Source organism: Ursus arctos, unplaced genomic scaffold (assembly GCF_023065955.2).
Source record: "Ursus arctos isolate Adak ecotype North America unplaced genomic scaffold, UrsArc2.0 scaffold_2, whole genome shotgun sequence".
Lineage (NCBI taxonomy): Eukaryota > Metazoa > Chordata > Mammalia > Carnivora > Ursidae > Ursus > Ursus arctos.
In genome coordinates, this window is record NW_026622874.1 from 6,174,060 (window position 1) to 6,195,525 (window position 21,466).

Here is a 21,466-nt window from a genome sequence, read left to right on the forward strand (position 1 = left end):
ACCTCTTCCCACTCCGCTCGTCTGCCTCGACCCCGGGGGCCTGGCCCCTGCCCCTCTCACCAGGAATTCATGGCATCCCATTAAATTCCATTTACCATCACAACCTTCTTTCTGACCACTTTTCCCAAACAGACCGTCTACTAGCCTCGCCTGCAAGGACCCCCCACGAGAGGATTACTCCAAACCCATCAGTCAAGCCAAGCCTCTGTGCCAAGCCCCCTCCACAGCAGCGGGAAGAAGGCTGGGGAGAAAGCCCACAGAGCGCGAAGGGACGGTTCCGGCCTCAAACTCGTCGGGGAGAGAAGCGGGCCTCCACGCACCACTTCGGTAATCAACGCCACCCAGCCAGCAGCCTCTGTGGGAGGCAGGGAACATGCCCAGGCTCCTGAGTAAGGACCCCCGGAGGCCGCCGGAGCTCCAATTCTCAAACTCGTCCCGGGAGTGGCGCCCCAGGCAGTTTCGATGTTCCCGGAGGAACTGGTAGAATACAAGCCCATGAAAGGAAATAAAGCCGTAACTCTGTCCTAAAACACAGATGGTACTTTAGGCCGGACTCTGGAGCAGCTAAGTAGCAGCAGATGCCAAATCTGAAAACAGCAATGAGGGAACAAAAGCTTCGAGAAAGTTCCATCCAATGAACGTAGCAGGCTCTGCACGTCAGGAAGACAGGCAGCTGTCACTCAGTGTCAGAGCCCACACGTGGGTCCAGGCTACAGGGGGCACAGAGCCGATCCCGAACGAGGAGCAGGATGGGGTCTCGGGGAGAAGTGGCTGCAGAGCATGGCGTGCATGACGGCCGGGATACGGGAGGGACACTTAGGTCACAGAAGCAGGTACCAAAATTAGCTTTCTGCTCAGCACAGGTGCGCTGGACACGGTATTACTCAAATCTCCAAAGAAAAGGACAGACAGAGCTCCCAACTGCACAGACTTTCCAACAACAACTCAAGGCCACAGCCCCCACTGACACCCCGCCGGCCTGTGGGGGTCCAGCCCGAGTCCCTGCAAGGCCAGTCAGGGGCAAAGATCATTCTGGGAGCTCAGCAGCCCTGCAAGGAACGTCGACTCACTGGCCCGTCCCGGCAGCGGGGCTCAGCCGCAGGAGTGGCAGCAGGAAGGGACGGCCGCTGCTGCAGACACGGTCCCGAGTGTGGCCGCTCTCACCCTGTGGGTGAGCGGAGGCAGACTGGCACCCAGTCACCGGGTCATCCCCGGGGAGAAGGGTCAGGAGCGGCTCAGGCAGGCGCCGACAGTCTCCACGGGGCCCCTCTGGTCCCCACCATCTCCCACCTCCATGCAGGCCCTGCGGTGGCCCTGTGGTGGCCCAGCTCCGCTCGGCCGGGGCTGGCGGGCCAGGGCAGGTGAGGCGGCACGGGGACACACAGCCACCTTACCTCCGAAGTTGGCTAGCCGCCCAATCCGTGTAACTGGCACCTTCCGCTCCCGAGCGTGCTCGCTGAGCTAGAGGGAGCAAGGAAAGAGACCTCACGGAATCGGCGAACGGGGACGGGACCAGCCTGCAGGGGTTCATGCAGCCCCCCACAGCCCCACTCCACCCCCAAAGGTGGCCACTCCGCCTGGCAGCCTACTGCACCAAGAGGAAGCCACCGTGTCCCCAAAAACTCCAGACCATGGGATCCAGAGAACGGCCCCAGAGGAGGGCCTCACACCAGCGCCACCGGGAGCGGCGGCCACCCCAGCCCCACGGCACCTGGCCCTCCAGGACGCACCATCTGCTTGTGGGGCTTGCTCTCGGGGCGAGCCTTGGCCTGCCGGGCCTTCTCAATGTCCTCCGTGGTGAGGCCCCCCACCGGGGGCTGGTCCTGGTGGAAGAACCTTTGCGGAAGGCCCGTGGCAGCGAGCGGGTGTCTGGGGTCTCCAAAGAGCCTCCTGGTGACCACGCCCAGAGGGGCAGCGGCCTGGCCCGAGAGCCCGGCTTCCCTAAAGGGTCCGCTGGCCACGTAGGCAGGAGCCGGGCCCTCGCTGCCAGGGTGATCCCAGGATGGAGGCGCTGACCGGTCAGGGGAGGAGGCCGCAGAGAAATCCGTGGGGGCCCCCGACTCTGTGTCCGGGTCATTGAAGCTCTCAGCGTAAGGCTCCCGGCGCTGCTCCTGACCCTGCGGGGAGAAGCCAGCATGAGAGGAGCAAGCGGCCCACCTGGAGCCCCTCCCTGTGTCCCCCCCCACCCCCTGCCCGGGACGCACACGCTCCACCAGGAGAGCGGCCCTCCGCCCGATCCGCAGGGGAGCACCTTCCCGGCCCCAAGCCAGGAGACCCAGGCTTGGCCCTCCTCTTCACACGCCCCACTCTGTGGTGCCGGGGAGGCCGGACTGTCGCCGAGCACCTGCTGGGCGCCCGGCCAGGCCCAGGGGAGTGACCGCCACACTCCAGCAAGTTGCTCGGCTGTAAATCAGGGCTTCTGGGAGGGAAGCGGGCCAGCAGACGGCTCGGAGAAGTAAAAGGGCAACGGGGTCCACCTGCCACACCAGGCCAGCACCTCGGCCCCGGCCGCTCCTCTAAGAGGCTCTCACAGGGGCTGGCCCGCTGGCTCTGGCAGTCGGGGGTAGGGGGACAGGCCCGGAGGGAGGCGCTGCGCTTTCTCTGTAATGGTCACAGACTCAAAGTGCAGGCCCAGGTCTCTGCTGTGTTTGAACCCTGAGTGACCTTGAGCCAGTTCCTGCCCCCTCTCTGCCACCACATCTGTAGATAGAGCTATGTGGGCCCAGATGGGCCAGGGGAACGGCACCGCTCCCAAGGCCGCAGGGATGGGCTGGGGGCGCCCGGGGGCACACACGGGGCGCCTGGGACGCTGCAAACCAGCGGCAGCCCCACAGCCTCCCCACCGCAGCTTGGGGTCCGAGGAAGGACTTGTCCTCCAGGGGAAGGAAAGAGACTGGCCATCAGTGTCATTTCATCAAAGAGACACTGAGGCTGGGAGAACTGATAAAGGCCTGGCAGGCTGCCAGTCACAGAGCAGGGACCACTGGCCCTGCCGACACTTGGCTCCGCGCACAAGTGACCTGCACTTGGACTCGGTGGGTACGTTTCAGGTGCTGGGGACCCGGAGCCAAGGAGGCCAGGGGAGGAACTCCAGCCATGGCCTCCTGGCCCTGCGTGACCTCAGGGGCCTCAAACTCAGCGTCTGCTCAATGAGAAAGTGAATGAAGCCCTTGAAGGTCTGGAGGAAGAGGCATTTCTGGCTTACGTGGTCTCCGTCCCCTCGGATAGGAGGCGGCCCCAACGTTCTAAATTTCAGGGAAAGAACAGGAGCACACGGAGGCCCCTCACCCCACTCAGTGCCTCCTTCGAGGTGGGACCCGCACTCCCGCCTCCCTCCAAGGACCCTGCAGGAGATGCCGGGCCTGTCTCCCCGCTCGCCTCTCAGAAGGCCCCCCAGGCCTAGCACACTCTCACTTCCCGGTGTTTCACAGGCAGACACCCACCAGGAAGGGGATGGTTCCGTGTCAGGGGAGGCACCGCCTGGGACAGCTTGGGCTGCGAGACCCCAAGTGGGAGGACCGCCCAGACTTGGGTCCTGTCACTCAGAAGTCACAGACCAGTTTCCCCACCTGAGGAGGGGTGACGCCCAGGACAGCAGCCAGGCTGGGGGGGAGGGTGGATTCATGGGGTTGAGACTTCTACAAGTTGTCAAGGCATTTGTGTAGGGTGACAGAGACATGGTGTTGCCACCAAACCCTTAGGGAGCAGAAGGGGAGGGGCTAGGAACCCTAAAACCCTGACCAGAGGCCTGGAGGCGGTGATGGCCTCCTAGCTTGGAGGAGTGGGAGCGTCCTTGTCCAGAAGGTCAGCCGAGCCCAGGACAGAAGGCAGGAGGCAGCAGGGCACCTGCAGCTTGTGCCGGTGCCCCCTTCCCAACACCCTCGGGCTCCCAGAAACCGGGCAGGTGGCTCGCACGGGGACACCCAGGCGGACCGCAGTGGCAAACCCTACTGACAGCGCCTCTCTGCACTCACTTCAGACCCTCCCGCTTGACTTGAGGAGGAAAGCAGTGGCTCTGTGGCGGGGGGGGGGGGGGGGGGGGGGGGGCAGGGGGGGGTGCAGGGCAGGAGGGCGAGGGAGGCAGGCGGTGCTCCTGAGTCCCCGCAGAAACGAAGCCAGGAAGCGCGGCCCTGGCTCTGCTGGTACAGGACGGGCACACAGGGCCAGGGACAGCTCCACACTGCCGCGGGACGCCCAGAGCCACGCACACGATCAGCCTACACACCAGGCAGCTTCCGCCACTTTTGCACCAAATCGACCCGACAAAACCGCTAAGATAAATCAGATAAACGGGGAGAAGGCGCTGGTCGCCTGCAGACACCGTTTCAGTGAGGCAAACACAGGCTCCCTGCAGCAGCCTCCCTCCGAACAAACGTGGGTGTTGCTCTGTGACTGTTTTCATTTCCAAAACTAAAAAGGACTCTGTTGAGCACGTTCAGGAGAGGCCCAGGAATGGAGCTCGGGGCAGGTGGAGGGTGAGCAGGATGGGACCGGGCCGGCAGGGGTGCAGCCTGTGCCCCGGGGCCAGGGAACTGGGGTCTGGGCCACCGGTTCCTGGGAGCTGTCCCAGCTCCGTGAGGCTTCCTGAGCGACAACCTGAGTCCCAGGGCTACAGCCCCATGCCGCGACCCCACCACACCTGGAAGGCCAGCGGGTCTCTGAGCCAGCCCCTCCGGCCTCGCCTGCCGCCCCCTCCCGCCAGCCTCCTCACCTGCACCCTCCCCAAGACCAAGTCGATCTGCTCCGCAGCTGTGGACTGCAGGGTCCTGGCCACCACGAGGAGCTCCCCGCCAAGGCCCAGGTGTTGCAGATGGGTCTCCAGGGCCGCCTGGGTCAGCTTGGCAAGGCCTTTGACCAGCATGATGGCGTCCCCCAGCATGGCAGCCATCCTGGAGCGCTGGAAGAGAGTGGGCCGGTTGGGGGGCGCGCCATGCGCACACGGAGCAGCTCCGCCCCGAGGTCTGGGCAGAGGCGTCAGGAGGTCTGCTGCTTCCACCGGACCCCCTCCAATCCAGGCTGACGGACAGAGGACAGCGAGGGAGGGCCAGCGCTCGAGGTCGGCCCTGGGTGACCCCCCACCCTGCCCTGCCCAGGCACGGAGCAGAACCAAAGGCTCCGTGGAGCCGGGGATGGGGGGCCCTGCAGCCGCCCCGTTGGGGGGGTGGGAGGGAAGTGATTTGCCCGCCGCCGTCTCCCAGCCACCAAGTGGCAGAAGCAGGACGTGAAGCCAGGCACCCTGATTCAGTTCAGTGCTCTTTCCCCTGAACCCAAACTAGGTTGGGGAGGGAGCGTCCGCCCCGGAAGCACCTCCTTCTGGGGCCCAGGGCGCCCTGACCCCAACCCCTCAGGGCCTGCCCCTGGCCTGTGATAGATACCCACAGGCCCAGGGACGTGTGGAGTCCCCTCCCCACCCTCAGGCTCCACGGGTGGCCAGGCTGTGTGGTTTGCAAATGCGGTCCAGCGCCATCCATCTGGGAAATCCAAAGGGCATGAAAACCAAGAGCCACAGGACGGGGGACAGCCAGGGAAGCACTGGCGCGCCCTGTGGGTGGGACTCTCTCCTGCCGCTGGTTTTCCATGTGCACCCCTACTCTTCCCTCTACCCCGTCCCAGTGCATAAAACATGTTTCTTATGTCGGTCAGGGCCAAAGAGGCAGAACGCCACCGTACCCAGCGCTGCCTCCCAGGGGAGCGTGTGCGGTCAGTCCCGCGAGTATTTCTTGCAGCCTACACGGAGCTGCATGCTGGGAGGGGCAAGACAGGGTCCCGGTGACATGCTGGGGCTGAAGAAAACCCACAGAAAGGAAAGGAGCAGGAGGGAACCCCCCCCCCCCCCCCGAGAAGCAGCCCGGGAGCACTCTGGCCGGGACAGGGAGGAGCTGGGACCCGCTACGAGGAGGGGCGAGGCCGTGGGGGGGGCCCAGGAAGGGCCAGGTACACCCTGGACACAGGGCCTGGGCCAGCAGGAGGGAGGCTGAGGGCACACAGATGCCTGCAGACTCTGAATTCTCCTCACACGAGGGAAGGGAAGCACTGACTCTGAGGACTTTGACCACAGCTCCAGGGGCTTCTGAAGATGGCTGGCTGCCCCCCCCCACCCGGCACAGGGGAGCAGCCCGGGTCACCCGGGAGTCCTGCAGGGACCCTGAGTTTGGGAAGCATGCAGCCACTTGTATTTACATGGAGAACAAAGGCACAGGAGCCTGGAGAATGGAGATGACCCGCGGTCACCTGCCCTCACCGCCACTGTCACAGACAGCAGCCACCAGGCCCCGGGCGCTCTCCACTCTCCATCTTTTGACCCCTTATGAACAACTTGGTGACATGGGTATCATTGCTCCTACTTCACAAAGGAGAAAATCAAAGCCAGAGCGGTTAACGATCCTGAACAGTGTCCTGAATGGTGGCCCTGGGGTCCGACCCCGGCCCTCCTCTGCTCTGTGCCCACCACACTGCCTCCCCAAACCCGCGGCCCACTGGCTCCAACACCCCCCCCCCCGCAGGACCAGGGCCCTGCTCAGGCATAGATGGGCTGCCCACACCCTCATCAAAGCCAAGGTCATTTCTGGAAGATCACTGTGCCCTTGAAAGAGACGAAGGGGAGGGACTAGCCGGGCCCATCACCTGCTACCATTTCACAGCCTAGGCTCTGATCTGGGATCCTGCACTTTATGGCAATAAACAAGGGTGAGCCCCACAGTGGATTACACCCACTTCACAAGGACAATTTAGAAAATTTCCTGAGGAAAAAAATGCTAAAGAAATTGACACAAGTTTTTTTTAATTCCTGCATTTGGGAGTTAAGAGTACCTATGGTCTCTTCCAGTATTTTCCTGACTTTTTTAGTTCACATATACTACTTTCAAAGTGGCAAATGGGTAAGTCATCTAAAAACAGTACACACTGAAAACTAACTAGCTATGGGGCGCCTGGATGGCTCAGTTATGCGTCCAACTCTTGGTTTCGGCTCAGGTCATGATCTCAGGATTGTGGGATCGAGCACGCTCAGCGGGGAATCAGCTTGGGATTCTCTCTCTCCCCCACCCTGACCTTCGCCGCCCCCTTAAGAAGTAAATCTTAAAAAAAAAAGAAAACAACTAATTAATTATGCCTTTCTTCTGTGCTTACGGTTGTGTCCTCGTCCCCAGCGAAGTCGTGATGGGCACACATCTGACCCCAGCCGGCGGGCACCGGGGTGGGGAGGAGGGGGACTCAGGCCAGCGCTCTGCCAGGCAGGCACCATCCAGGTGGGAACAACATCACAGAGACCCCACCTGCCTGCACGCTGTGCCTCAAATCAACAGATGCCACTCATCAACACTCAGTCGTCTGTGAGCGGAGCACACGGGACACCCAGGCCCACCCCTGCTTTGACAAAATACTATTTATCTCCCACCGGCTGCTCTGCTCGCTCGGTACAAAGTCAGCCCTTCACACCCTAATCAACACCAGGTACTTTTTTTTTTTTTAACGAGCGGCAGCAGGAAGAGGAGAGACTGCCAGAAGGCACTACCTTTCCAGAACTTTTCTCGCCTTCTGGTTCTCAAAAAGTGGGTCTCACAGATCTGCGGCACCAGAGTCCCAATGGGACTCAGAATTCTGCTACCCTGAAATTTGCTGCAAAGCCCCTGCAGGAATGCACAAGAACCAGGCACTCAGCTACCCCAGGAGGTGTTTTCATCATGATCTTAATAAAAGCAAAAGCCGCCTGGGTGACCCAGTGAGTGAAGCATCTACCTTCGGCTCAGGTTATGATCCCAGGGTCCTGGGATAGAGCCCCACATTGAGCTCCACGCTGGGCATGGAGCCTGCTTGGGATTCCCTCTCCCTCTGCCCCTCCCGCCCCCACCCCACACGTCTGCTGGTGTGCGCACTGGGTCGCTCGCTCGCTCTCTAAAATAAACAAACTGTTTAAAAAAACAAAACCTTATCCGTACCAGGATTATCTGTACCAGGATTCATCGACAAGTACTGGAGCCCTCCGCCCACCGCACTCCATCCCGCTGGCCGCTGAGCAGTTTTCAGACCTCGCCCAGAAGTAACAGAGCGCCAAGCTCTCTTCCTACTTGGTAGGTGGGCCCCAGAAGGCCCCACTCCCCGAGGAGGGGACAGACATCTGAGCAAACAGATGGGGGGGCAGCACTCCTGTTTGGGGGTGCCTACTAGGGACTAGCACCAAAACAAAAAGGCATTCAGTGATCCACCACACATTCCAGAAAGCTCCTCCCGGTGCTCTGGGCTAGTCCCTGCAGGCCCCGGTGAACCTGCCCTTGGCCCCGGGGCGCCCACAGCTGTGCTGCCAAACAGACATTTCTACAGCGAGACAGACACCAGGGAGAGGGCCAGAGGCCAACAGAGGCTGACACACGAAGGTCAGGTGCAGAGGGGGCTGTGGACCCCCAGAAAAGAGTCCTAGGAGCAGGACGTGGGGTCGTAGCTCTGCCAGGGCTATGGTCACTAAGTGGGTCACTCGCCAATTCGTCCCTCCCCAGTAGGAGAGAGTTTTGGGTGGCTCCTCTTTCCTGGTCCTAACATGCTAAACTGCGGATAAGGGACGTAAATAAAGAGCTTATCTAGAAAGAGAGAAAGAACGGGAATTGACGCACTCAGCACCCCCCCCCCCCCAGGGACAGAGGCTGGAAAACAGTCCCCAAGCTCCTAGAATGCTCCCACTGACCCCTCGACCTTCCCGGAGCTTTCAGGACACGAGCTCACTCGTGGTGGAGGACAGACTCCCCATGTGTCACTCATCTCCCCTCTCGAGGGGAGAGCGAGCTGGAGACTGGGTGGGGATTTACCAAGCTGGGGGTTGGATCCCCTTTGTGGCTCTAAAGCGTGGCCTGACCAAACAGCCCCATCCGACCAAAGCCAGGGTAGCTTTACGTCACGGGTGCACACCCTGAGCAGCCCCGAAGCCTCGGGGTGGCTGGGAGGACCCCAAAAGAAGCTGAACAGAAAGCTCTTCGTCTTGGGGAGCGTGTGAAGCTTCATCCAGCCATCTGCCCCACACACGTCACCCCTGTGTCCCACCAGCACCCAGTGCCCTCACCAACACCACTAGTCCCTCCCAGGCTCCCCATCCTGAGGAATGCGACCACCACCCACTTCTCTCGAACAATCCTCACCCCGGCTGACTCCCTGGCCACTCCAGCAGGACGACTGCCCCAGCCCCTAGCTGGCACGCCTGCCCCTAGTCCCCGGCCCCCACTCCCAAGCTTCCCAACCTCTCCGAGGTTCCTCAGGGGCTGAAAGGACTCTCGTGACCTGGCCACCCCGCGCCCCAGTTCCTCCCCTTGTTCCCTCTACTCACTGTGTCCCAGTCAGACCAGCACAGCTCTCCAGCCGGCCTCAGCGCAGGGTCATATCCTTTCCTCCCCCTCCCAACTCCCGACCCAAACATCACCTCTTCTGGGATGCCTTCCCCCAGCATGTCCCACCCCAAAAACCCACGCCTGCACCCCCCCAGGCTGTCCTTCCCCCACCCCCACATAGCAGCGCTAATCTGCCTGAGTCACTGTCTCCTCCCCCAAGGGGCAAGGACCACACCTGTCTCCCCTCTCCGAGTCTCCAACGCCCAGCTCCCTGCTCCCTGCTCAACCCAGTCATCAATACTGGGAAACAACGAACTCAGCTGGTGCCTCGAACGCCCGAGAAAGCTGCCATTTGTGGGACAGGCTCACACCTGCTTGCAGCTTTAATCTAGATTCGGAATCAGAGGCCCCTGGGGGCCTGGTCGGAGGCAGGGTGCCCACACTTTGGGGCAGCAGAGACCCCCGGGGGGCTTGTGAAAGCCCCGACTGCTGGGCCGGCCCCCGGCCTCCGGGTTTGTAGGTCTGTGGTGGGCCTGGAAACCTACCTGAGACGCCCTGTTCAGAGCGCTGCCCTTCCCCCAAAGCCTGGCTCTGCCAGTCAGTGGAAACCCTCTACCTGCCCTTTCTTTTCCTGTTCTTGCCTCAAGAAGCTGGAAAAGAAATGGATGAGCTTAAAGACAGGAAGCCTCAGGGCCCCCACAGGCACTCAGGACTGTCACCCCCCACAGCAGGGCTGCTGAATGTCCTTTTCCAGAGGCCCCAGGGCGGGGGCACCGGGACCGTCTGCCCCCTCCCAGCCAAGAACAAGCTTTACTTTGGACTGGAACATTCTCAATCTCCAGCCTGCATGGGCCCTGAAAAGTTACTTCACGTGCTTAAAATTGTTCTTCTGTTCTTCTACCCTAAGTAAAAGGACACACCAGGTGACTGTTTCCCGAAGGCACTCGGAAGGACGAGAGACGCAAACCTCGGGACCCAAATCCATGACTTCTGCGGCCGTGCCCTTCGCCTCGGCCTTCAAAATCACGCCCCGAGGCCAGCACTGGACCCTCGCAGGGGCTCCAGGCCTCAGGCCGGTGAGGGGCCGCCCGGTCTCTCCAGCGGCTTCAGCAGCTTCAGTCTCATGTGCTGGCAAGGAATCACGAGGAAGGCCCAGGAAGAGACCGAGACACACAGCCCTGTCGTCCGTCACCGGCAGCCGGGCCTGGAGAATCGCCTTCCCGCTGGGGATGGGGGGCAGGCCATCAGGGCCCTGCAATCCCCACAGCTGCCAGTCACCCCTGGAAGCCCCCACACCTGCACGTGGACCAGGAAGTCCCCTTCCCAGCAGAGTCGTGCGCGGCGAGGGAAGGAGCCAGGCTCAGGCCATCTTCCAGGCTGAGGATGTCCTGTTCCCTCGGAAGCTGCTTCCGGACCGGAGGAGGGCTGTCCTCGGCGCGGGTGAGAGGCGCACACTCAAGCGTGCTAGCACACGAGAGAGCTCACTGGGCAGCAGGCTCTCTAACACTCTCCTCCGGTGAGTCTCACCAGGTCCCCAAACGTCTCCGTGCTGCAGGGCGCTAACCACAGCCGCTGTTACTTCCTGAGACCCGCCAGGCTGTGAGCTGAGCGTTCCCTCCATCATTCTTACAAGCTAGGTGCCACTACCATGTTCATGTTTGAGATGAAGGCCCTAAGGCACAGAGAGGGTCCGTAACTTGGCCAAAGTCACACAGCCTGTGAGAACTGGAACCAGGAAGGACTTGAGTCTATCGCCTCAGGAGTCATTTAACAGGGAAGAGGAGGAAACAAGCTGAAGAGTGTTGGGGGACCTTAGACGGTAAACCTCCACCCCCCGCCCGCTGGGAGATTCAGACGTTCTTCGGCTTCCCAGAGCGCTGCCTCCAGGTGGGCATCGGGCGGCTCATAGAAGCAGGAGAAGCAACCCCCTCTAAGGGCGCCCAGGGCTCTGGAGCATGGGGCGGGGGGGGGGGGAGCACGGGGGGGTCCTGAGCGGCCCCTCCTCCTCCTGGTGAGCAAACAGGACTGAATGCAAACCTGCCAAGCTTGGGTCCTGACAGCAATTTTATTTTCTGACTAAAAACTCCCCGAAGTTTTCTGCTTAAACCTGAAAACAGTGCTTGTCTCATCCAGATGTTCCGGAGCCGGGCACCCCCGGCTCCAATCCCGACTCTGCTGCTGAACTGAAGTCGCCGAAGTGTCTCTGTGCCTCAGTTTCCCCACAGGAGTGGGTTAGGTAACCCATTCGGCAGCACTTAGGGCCCCGAGGGACTGGCACACAGTAGGCGTTCATCACTGTGAGCAGAGACGCTCTGGAAGGAGGTTCAGCCCCGGGGAGACCCGAGGGTGTGTGAATGACAGCAGCGCGACAACCCCACTTACTTATACCGCAGCGCTCGGGCCGTACAGTGTCCCGTCGGACTCCGGGAGGGCAGTCTCGCCCTCTCGCGGGGCCGGGGTGGTTTGTTGATGCTGTGGAGCGGGCAGCCACTTGGAGGCCAGAAATAAACACCCGCTGGTGACCTTACCACGGCCAACGCCACTCCCAGAGGAGAAAACAGGAAGCTTTCGCTGGTACTTCGTGGGAGGGACGGTATGGGGGGGGCCTCCGAACCCCATGACCTCTCTGCACACCACGGCATACCCTACCACCAGAATAATCCTCCCCAAATCCACTTCATCAAGCTAACCCCCTGCTCAATGGCTCCCAGCTGTCTAACGGGGCAACAGGAGACGCCCAAGCTGCTGGGCCTGAGGTTGGAGGACCCGGGCCTCCCGTCCAGCCTCCACTCCCACGGGTGCTGAGTGAGCACCGCTCCAAGCCACCCGCAAGCAAGCCCGCCCCCGGGCTACTGCACATCTCAACCACACCCCACCAGCCTCGTGGACGGGGGAGCCCTGTGTGCGCGAGGCCAGCCTCGGGGCCTGGGCATTGGCTCTGCTGACCAGCCGGCCACTGCAGGCCTGCTCCTGAGCCACCCCAAAACCTGGAAATCACAGCAACATCCAATCTAAGCAGGAGAGACAAAGTACCCTGAAATGTACGGACGCACATTTTCTCGAGGACTCGAGCTGACGCTTAGCTCTCGAGGAGTCGTCCCCTCACTGCCCTCATCTTCCAGGCCGGCCAGACCCTGCTCTGCTCTGTGCCTCACGTCCCCGGCACACACACGCCTCTTCTCTCCAGCCCGACTCCAAGCCCCTGGTGGGAGGCTCCCGTCTCCGACCCCCTGACTCCTTCCGCACCCACCCCAACACCCAGACTGATCGTGACCACACGAATGACCAGTGTCACTGCACTGTCACCCAGGAAGGTGGACAGGACCCTGGGTGGGGACCCTGGAGCTGTGGTCAAGGAGTTTCCTCCAAAGTGAAATCAGGTCTTTAAAGGGTTGTGCTTAAATGTAGCAGGCGGGGTCATGACCTCACAGACTTGTCCAAGCTCTGAGCCCTGCAGCGAGGGACGATGTCAGCTTCCGTGGCAGAGGGGGCTTTGCATGTGGGATTCAGGCAAAGATCCTTAAGATGGGGGGGACTGTCAAGATGGGCCCAATTCATCACGGGATCCTTATGGGGGGAGGCAGGCGGGTCTGCCTGGGCAGGAGGTGTGACGGAAGCAGAGGCTGGGGTGTAGGTGTCAGGCAGGTGGGAGGCAGGAGCCACAGCCCTGGGAGGCCGGCTGCCCCCTGGAGGCCAGGAAAGCCGGGGTCACTTCTGCCCTGGAGCCTCCAGAAAGGACAGGCCCTGCTGATGTCCCATCCTGACCTCCAGGACCGTCGAATAACACATCTGCAGCGTTTCAAGCCACTGGGTTTGTATAATTTGTCAGAACAGCCATAGGAAACGAATACGGGGGCTATTTTTAAAAAGGAAAATCGCTGGGTTGGGAAGAGGGGTGGGCTGTATTCTAGAATAATTTCCAGATCATTTTTCGAACACAATTCGTTAGTCACCCCACAAACAGCCCTGAGTGCCAATCACGAGCCAGGTGCTGTGCCTGGGGCTGGACTACCCCAGAGCCAGCCCAAAACACACTCCTGTCCCCGACGACAGGTGCTGCCGGCTTTCAGGGTCAACGCGCCCCGTGCCTCCCGAGGCTTGGTTCAACATCCAAACCACTCCTGAGGGTCCGCTACGCCAGGCACCATGCACCACCTGGGGGTGCCACTGAGAGCACGGAAGAGCCCCCACGCTCAAAATGATTTTCATCAGCTTTTACCCCCTTCATCTTTCACAACACTCCCACTTCACCTTTACTACTCCCGCAAAGTCCTATCAGTCACGAGCGGTGACCATTCACAGTCCCCTCTGTGTGCCCATCCCTTTACACGATCCCTGCCCTCCCACAGCAGGAGCCAGGGAGAGAGAGCTCAGCAAGGAGGAATCTCCCCAAGTTCCAAAGACGTCAGGTGCTGGCCCTTCCACCCCGGCCTGACCGCAGGCTCCAGTCCTTTCCTCACTGCCCAGGAGGCTGAGAGAAAAGCAACTAAGAAACCTGCCCCCACATCAGTAAACCAACACTTTAAGTCAACAGTCTCCCGGAGACACAGCAAGGTTCATGCCCTGAGAAGTGTGTCCACCTGGTTGCCGAAATCATGAGTCACAGAAATTCTGGAGCTGGTGGGGCTCTCAAAGGCCGTCTGGCCAGACCTCCCCTTCTGGAAAGCTCCCGGGTTACCTGCACTAAGAGCGTCAGCTTCCCAGCACCAGCGAGCCCAGCCCCTTGGGGCCGGGATTGGTTCTTGTCTCAGACACATGGGGGAGAAAGAAGCAGGAGCCCCACCCTGCAGGCCACCTCGGGGTGTGCACAAGCCAGAAGGAGATGCCAGGTACATGGTCCTCAGATCGCCATGCAAACACCCAGAACCGGACTTTACTAGCTGCCCCTCTGAACACCACATGCAGCCCGACAGGCACTCTGGGACGGCACGTGCATGCAAACCCCGGTACTTTTCAAAACTAGAGACTTCGCCCAGACAGGGACAACCCTCGACAGACAACTGTACTCAGGGACAGAAATGGGAAGAGGATCGCCAGGGACACTGTCACCCCCCATGCCCCAGTGCTTCTGCCAGAATACCTCCCCCATGCGCGTGCGCGTACGCGCGTGCACACACACACACACACACACACACACACACACACGCAGGTTTTCCTACTTCCATGTGCCTCCTCCCCCTTGGAATACCACTTCCTGTGCCCAAATCCTACCCACCCTGACGGAATGGTACACCCTGCAGAGTGACCGGCCCCCACCCTCCTCTTCCTCTAAACTCCCGCATCCCTTGATGGCCTAAGGTCGCCCCCAGATGGCCTGTGTGACTCTGTGTACCTGTCCCATCGCCCTCACTGCATGGTGAGCTCCCAGAGAGGACCTCTCATAGCCAGTTCTCCATTCTCCACGGGGGCCGCCCCCGGAGCTGAACACCAGTCTGCACCCAGGGTACTCAAGAACTGATGAAGCCCTGACATCTAGAACCCAGAACCAGGAGTCCTGTCCACGACCACCCTGAGACCCCCCCACACGCACAGTTACCACCACAGCACAGCGGCATCCCCTGTGCTAACAGCCCCTGGACCTCACCCGAAGAGCTGTGTGTGTGTGTGTGTGTGTGTGTGTGTGAACAGTCCCACGACCTCGCATCCAGCCCCGCCGATGGCAGGACGGACATCACCACAAGGCCTCTAGTCCCCGGACGTGAGCAGTGTGGGGATGCGGGATGGGGGAGGACAGACAGTGAGGCCCCCCCGGGACACCCGCCACATGTGACCTCGGGCACACCTGTTCTCCTCTTCAGGCCTCCGCTTCCTCATCTCCTCCTGTACAGAATGAGGTGACCTCCCGCGATGGTCTCCAGCCCCCAGAGACTGGAAGCATTCACCCCTGGAGCACAGGAGGCCGACCCGGGAGCACGGCCAAGGCTGTTCTGAACACGCAGAGTTCACAGGGTCTGGGAAGAACGATGCTCTAAGGAACTGAGCGCTGCCCCTTCCAGGCGCTGGAGGAGACCAAGTGCGGACAGACAGACCCTGCTTCTCTCCAGTCACACAGGCCATCTGGGGGCGGGGGGGGGGGGGGGGGGTCTGGCCTGGGTCTCAGGACACACACCTCCGGAAAACCCACCTCCCTGCCCCTCTGCTACACTCACACACACGTTCATGCACACACACCACCTGCGTTTGCACTCACACCACTCACCACACTCACGTACTCACACCCACACTCACACCCCCATACACTCAGTATTCACACACACATCCTCATGTGCACACACTCGTGCACGCACACTCACACCACACTCACATATTCATGCCCACATTCATGCACTTGCACTCACACACACGGACACCCGCCAGCGCATGCTTAGGCACTCACACTCACACTTGCGTAGTCACCTGCTCTTGCACTCACATACCGATGCACTCTTGTGTACTCGCACTCACACACAACTCATGTACTCGCATTCACCTATGCAAACACACACACTTGTGCACTCGCACACCAAGTGGCACACTCATACAGCCTCACAACAAGCACCTGCACTCACATGCAATACACACACACTCACACACTCACTCACCCACTGGAACAGCCAGCTCCTCAGTGGCGGGCAGGAGCAGGGCCTGGCAGGCAGGGGACACAACAGGACACCCGCCAGGCTTTCTCCCCAAGCACCCCAGCCCGCCCGGCCCCTCCCATCCAGCACGGGGGGGCTCACTCACTCTGCAGCTGCCTCCTGGTCCTCCAGAGGTGAAGAGCTGTGCATGCCCCCTGCAGCCCACATCGCAGAGCCCTCAGACCCCACCGGGCCGGCCCCTCCTGGCCCAACCGCTCCCCCCTCCACCACCATGACTCTCCCACCCAGCTGTGCTTTGCCTTCCCTCTCTCCTTCCAGGAAAACGTTCCCTCTCACGTCCACAAACCATCTCTCTTAGCCTTCCTGTGCCAAATATGAAAATCCCCCCGCTGACTGCTCCTTCCTGTTCCCTGGGCTGTCCCAGGTCCGTGCATCCCTGCTCTCAGCCCAGGCAGCCCGTCTCAACCACTGAAGCAGTTCGAGAACCAACCCAGTTACACACACACACACCACAGCACCCCTTGAAGTCCCACAGGCACGGGGAACGTGTCCGTAACAGGGCTGTTCTACACCTTGACGCAGTAACGGGTATGTGACCATATGCATTTGGTTTGGGGTTTTTTGTTGTTGTTTTTTTTTTAATTTACTTATTTATTAGAGCGAGAACACACAAACAGGGGTCGGGGAGCAGAGGGGGAGAGAGACTCCTCACACAGAATCCATGCTGAGCACAGGGCCTGATGCGGGGCTCAATCCCAGGACCCTGAGATCATGACCTGAGCCGAAATCCAGAGCCAGCTACCCAACCGACTGAGCCACCCAGGCGCCCCCAGACCATGCATTTCTCAAACTGCACAACTACCTACTAGAAAGGCTGAATCTACTGCATACGAACTGTATCTTAATAAAAAGAGGAGATGAGTCCCAGAGGTACCTTAACCCCTTCATGTCTAAAACATCACCGTCTTCCCCCAAACAGCTCCTCCCCACAACGGGAAACCTCAGCCCCCGGAGTCCAACCAGCCACTTCCTCTAGACCTTCTACCTGCACAGGTTTCTATTCTTCTGAATCTATGTCTCACATTCCACTTCCCCACCCCGCCATCCACCACCTGGGACGCAGGCCGCCCTCACTTCTCACAAACCACCTGGCTGGGCTCCCTGCCTGGCGACCCTGACCCGCCTTCTGCCTGCCCTGCACACACCAGCCCACCTTGGCACCCTCCCCATGGCAACGCCCACTGGCTGCCAGACCTTTGCCCCCGCTGAGCCTCAGCCTCCCAGCCCTTCCCTCGGCGTGGGGGGGTGGAGCACCAATCTTTCAGGCTCCAGGAAGCCTGCGGGCACAGCAAACACTGTCCCAGGCTTTCTCCAGGAGAACCAGCTTGTGCTCCACCCTGGGTCCCCACAGCGGCGGTGGGCGGGGGGGTACCCCCTGTGGGTGACTGTGCACATATCAAGGCAGGGAGCTCACGCTCGCTCTGTCTCTCTCTGGGGGCGCTCTGGGCTGCAGCTGGACTCATGAGTTGTGAGTGCTCAGCAACCCCTTCTGGCTTGAACAGAATTCAGCTGAAAATTGCCAGGAATACAGAGCCAAGCCCTCCTGGCCCCCGACCCCACTGCCAAGAGGAAATGTGTGGAAGCACTGCTCTGCCTCACCCAAACTCACCCAAACCATAAGGGCAGAACACACAGTGGTCCCTGGACTGCTGACATCCCCCAGGAGTGAGCGCCTAGAAACTTCCACAGCAATCTAGCATCGCTGTGCCATGTTTACTGTGCTTTGCGAGCACACTGCTCTGAGACAAACTGGGACAAAATAAAAGCCGATCCTTTGCCACAAGGATTCTGGGAAGCACTGACTCCTGCCTCTTCCTGCTGAATTCTTGCTCATCCTCAGCGCCCCCGCCCCCACACTCCTCCTCCAAGAAGCCTTCACAGTTTCCACCCAGAGCCCCTAGTCCAAACCACATCCATGGCCCTGAGGTGGGATCTGCACCCCCCCCCCTTATCACAAGTTTCCCAAGTTCAGGGACCCAAGTGCTGTTCACTTCGATTTCCCAATGCCATGCCTGACACAGTCAAGCCCCCAGTGGTCGTCCAATGAGGAGTAAAAAACCAGATTCGCCTATGATTCCAGAGTGGGCTTTTCCTCAGGGGCAGGATGTGGAAGGGCACTGACCCTCAGGACACATAGGGATTTTCCAGGTTTGGACCAAATGTAGCCCCTCTGCCCCTGGCCAGATGGGCTAGGAGGACATTAAAAACAAAACAAAACAAAACACCACAAGTCTAGGGCTCTGGGGACAAGAGCACAGTCACTATCCTACAATACCCTCCTGAAATGTCAATCTGAGCAAAAAACACTCGGCTCTCTCATGAATCTTTTCTACATGCACACCCTGAAAATAAATCACTCCCAAGTATGAAGAATAAAAAGACATTTTCAGGGTCATTTCCGACTTTAAATACTCTGTGGGCCCCTGACCTCAAAGCAAGGGGTCAAGGGCTCAGGAGCCTGGAACCCCACAAGGAACAACATGCTTGTGGACAGACCAGTGGGTACCTACTCGGCTTTGCAAAGTGCAGGCAGAAACCCCTCTCACGTCCTGCACCCAGGGTCCTGGCCCTGCCTCGGGGTCCGTGGACTTCACCCGTCCCAGAGGCACCACTCTTGAAGACGCCGGCCCTTGAGCTCCCCACGCCACTCTCTCCCTTCCACGGGCTCCAAGTTCCTGGCCGTTACTCGGCAGGAATGCACGAACTATTTCCAGATGCCACTGTCAGATCAAGACAACGCTCTATCTAAATATTCCTGTCTAATTTTGCACACAGCTCTTGTTTCAACCGACAAAGATAATGACTCAGTGTCCGTGGCTCTTGGCGGAAAATTATCCTGCCGAGTTTGGACTTCTCTCAACTTCTTTTTGAGAAAGGAGAAGTGACCTCTCTGTCTGGATCCTTTTCTACTGGCAACGAAGGGCACCCAAAAGACCGCCTAACTAACCAAGGACTGCTGCAGGAAAATCCGGATACATACCTACAGGATCAATGAACAAGACAGGGAAACCCGTGGGAGCTAGAGACTTGGGATATTTTTCCCTGCCCTATGCAATGATCACTGTTTTTCGGCTTTTCTGCATCCCCATCGATACGGTACTTAGAACTCTGGTATATAAATTCCAGGTTATACTGAAAACAAAATCTAGACTCAGAAGTAAAGCATCTTTCTCTGCATCTTGGACACTGATGCTTCCATCAACCACAGAGGCACTTTACAAATGATACATGTGCCCATGTTGCACGCTCACTCTCGTGGAGGGGCACACAGCACGTGTAAACATCCCCACACGTAGGCATGAAATGCAGCCACTTACTCTGCACACACAGGGCCAGCCCTCTCCCACATCACAAGACATAAGAAGACGACTGAAGAATCACCTTGGAAAAGCCCCTTGTGGATAATGGAGTTGGCTTTTCTGCCAGGGTTTGGAAGTTTGAACTTGTTTGGTCACCATTTGAAAACTGTCCCACGGTTATTTCACATGCATATCCCCCACCCTCTTGCAAAGTCTCCAAAGATAGAAACCACCAGCCTTCTCCTTCTTTTGTATTGTGGACCCAGCCAATCACTGCCCTGCATCCAGCAGGCACCGTAAATGCCCATGAACTCCTATCCCTCTCCTGCCCCTCTAGGTGTGGAGGTGGGGTCCCTTTGGAAGCCCATCTACGCAGCTTCTGTCCCTGGTTTAGGGCCAGGGGCAGAGCACTACCCTTTGCCTAAGCCTCTCAACTACTCACGGGCAGGTGCCAGCACACGTCTCCAGCCTCAGGAAGACTCTTCTCCTTAGCTCAATGGTTCTCATCCAAGGGCGATTTTGCCACTTAGGAGAGACATTTGGCAACATCTGGAGAAATTTCTGGTTGTCACACTAGTGTGTGTGTTGTGGTGGGGGGCTGCCACCAGCATCTAGTGGACAGAGGCCATGAATCCTGCTCTACCTCCTACAACTCACGGGTCACCCTCCCACAACAACGAACTGTCTAGCCCAAACGTCAAGTCCAAAGACCGGAAAACCCTGTCTTGGGCAACACACAGGGAAATGCTCAGACCACCTGGGTCACTTTTCCTTCAAGGTGCCCAAGGTCAGGCCCCAAACTGTAATAACCCTGCATTGCCTGCATTATTCACAAGGCAGAACAAAATATCCAGAGCCATGGCCAGAGTCTTGAAGATGCTGCTCCTGGGAAAGGAGAGCACCCTCTTGTCTCTTCTCAGGAGAACGGCCCCCCTGCCAGGATGACCTGTCCTCCCACAAGAAGACAACTGGCAGGCTGGTATCATGCAGGCTCGGCTCCTCTGGCAACCACCTAGGCTTGGCCAGCCTGGCTCTTTGGTCTTCTGTCACGCACACCCAAGGCCCCAGTGAGCACAAGTGTTCCAGCGGCCTGTGCCTGGCCAGTTGAGAGCCTCTCGCCCTTCAGGAGGCTGGCACCTCTCAGCCACGTGGAGAGGCCCAGCACCCACACCTGCCCTGGCATTCCCCGTCCCCGAGGCCCACGCGCACACAGCGTGTGGCAGGGGGCTGGGACTAGGCACAGGCAGCAGCTCAGGCAATTTAGCCCAAACCCATCCCGGGACCCCCAGTGCTTGGAGAAGCAGGAGAAAGGGCTCAAGAAAAGGGAACAAAAGGAGCAAGCAGGGCCTCCTCTCCCAAGTACACCCCGAACCCCCACCTGTGAAACCCAACAGCGGGACCAGGCCACGGGAGTCCGAGTTGGGACCCGAGCCTGCGGCCGGCGGCGCGCAGAGCCCCTGCACATATTGTGGAGCGTCTGGGAGCGAAGACCCTGAGACAACCCGGCGGGGGAGGCGGCCGGGCGGACGCCCCAGGGAAGCAGGCGCGGAGGGCGCAGCGGGGCCGGGCTGCACTGCTGAGGGGAAGCCGCCGCCCTGGAGCTGGACGCGGGAGAGGCGCGCGCAGGGGAAGGCCAGCCCGGCTGTGCCCCAGGAGCGCGCCGCAGCCTTACCCGGCGGCAGGAAGCGGAGCTCCGCGGTCACCTTCGCGCCGCCTGCGCGCCCTCGCCAGCCGCAGCGCCGGCGCCGCACGCGCCCCGGATCTGTTTACCGACTCGCCCGCGCCCAGGCTCTCGTCGTCCGCGGCCCCGCCCCGAGGGCGCTCCCATTGGCCGCATCGCCGTGGCCGGCCACACACCCGGCGGCGCGGAGCGGCGTGCTCGGCCCGTGCGCTAGGGCCGCGGCCAATGGGGACCGAGGGCGGAGCGAGGGGAGCCAATGGGAGGCCGCCCCGCGCTTGCGGGGCGGGGGGAGCCCTTCCTGCTCTTCCCTCCGCGCTGCCCTTTGCCCTAGTTGGGAAACCGCGGCTGCTGGCCTCGCGGAGGGAAAGTCCCTGGGACGGGGTCCGGGGGCGTGTGCACTGGGGACCGACCTCCGCCGGCTCTCCGCTCTGGCTGGGGCTCGCAGGGCCTCCTCCGTCTCACGCCCTGCCCGCTGGCTATTAGTACAGTATCGTGCAATGTGTGTGTGCATACATGCGTATGTGTATGCATACCCCC

The 21,466-nt window shown here is 60.2% G+C and overlaps 1 protein-coding gene across 3 annotated transcripts in view; it reads right to left on the bottom strand.

The window, feature by feature from the left end:
* COQ8A (coenzyme Q8A) overlaps window positions 1–21,107 on the bottom strand; it is a 35,079-nt gene extending 13,972 nt beyond the window's left edge. The window contains exons 1-5 of one of the 3 annotated variants that reach the window (XM_044387989.3): window positions 19,691–20,176; window positions 18,460–18,669; window positions 4,712–4,897; window positions 1,731–2,117; window positions 1,395–1,461 (exon numbers count right to left, since the gene is read on the bottom strand). In XM_044387989.3, the coding sequence (XP_044243924.1) occupies window positions 1,395–1,461; window positions 1,731–2,117; window positions 4,712–4,888 (631 nt within the window). In that variant the 5' untranslated portion in view covers window positions 4,889–4,897; window positions 18,460–18,669; window positions 19,691–20,176. Of the gene's footprint in view, window positions 1–1,394; window positions 1,462–1,730; window positions 2,118–4,711; window positions 4,898–18,459; window positions 18,670–19,690; window positions 20,350–20,920 lie in introns of those variants that run through there. The other 2 variants (XM_026509536.4, XM_048225091.2) reach the window with 2 other exon arrangements.
* Window positions 21,108–21,466: the final 359 nt, after the last annotated feature.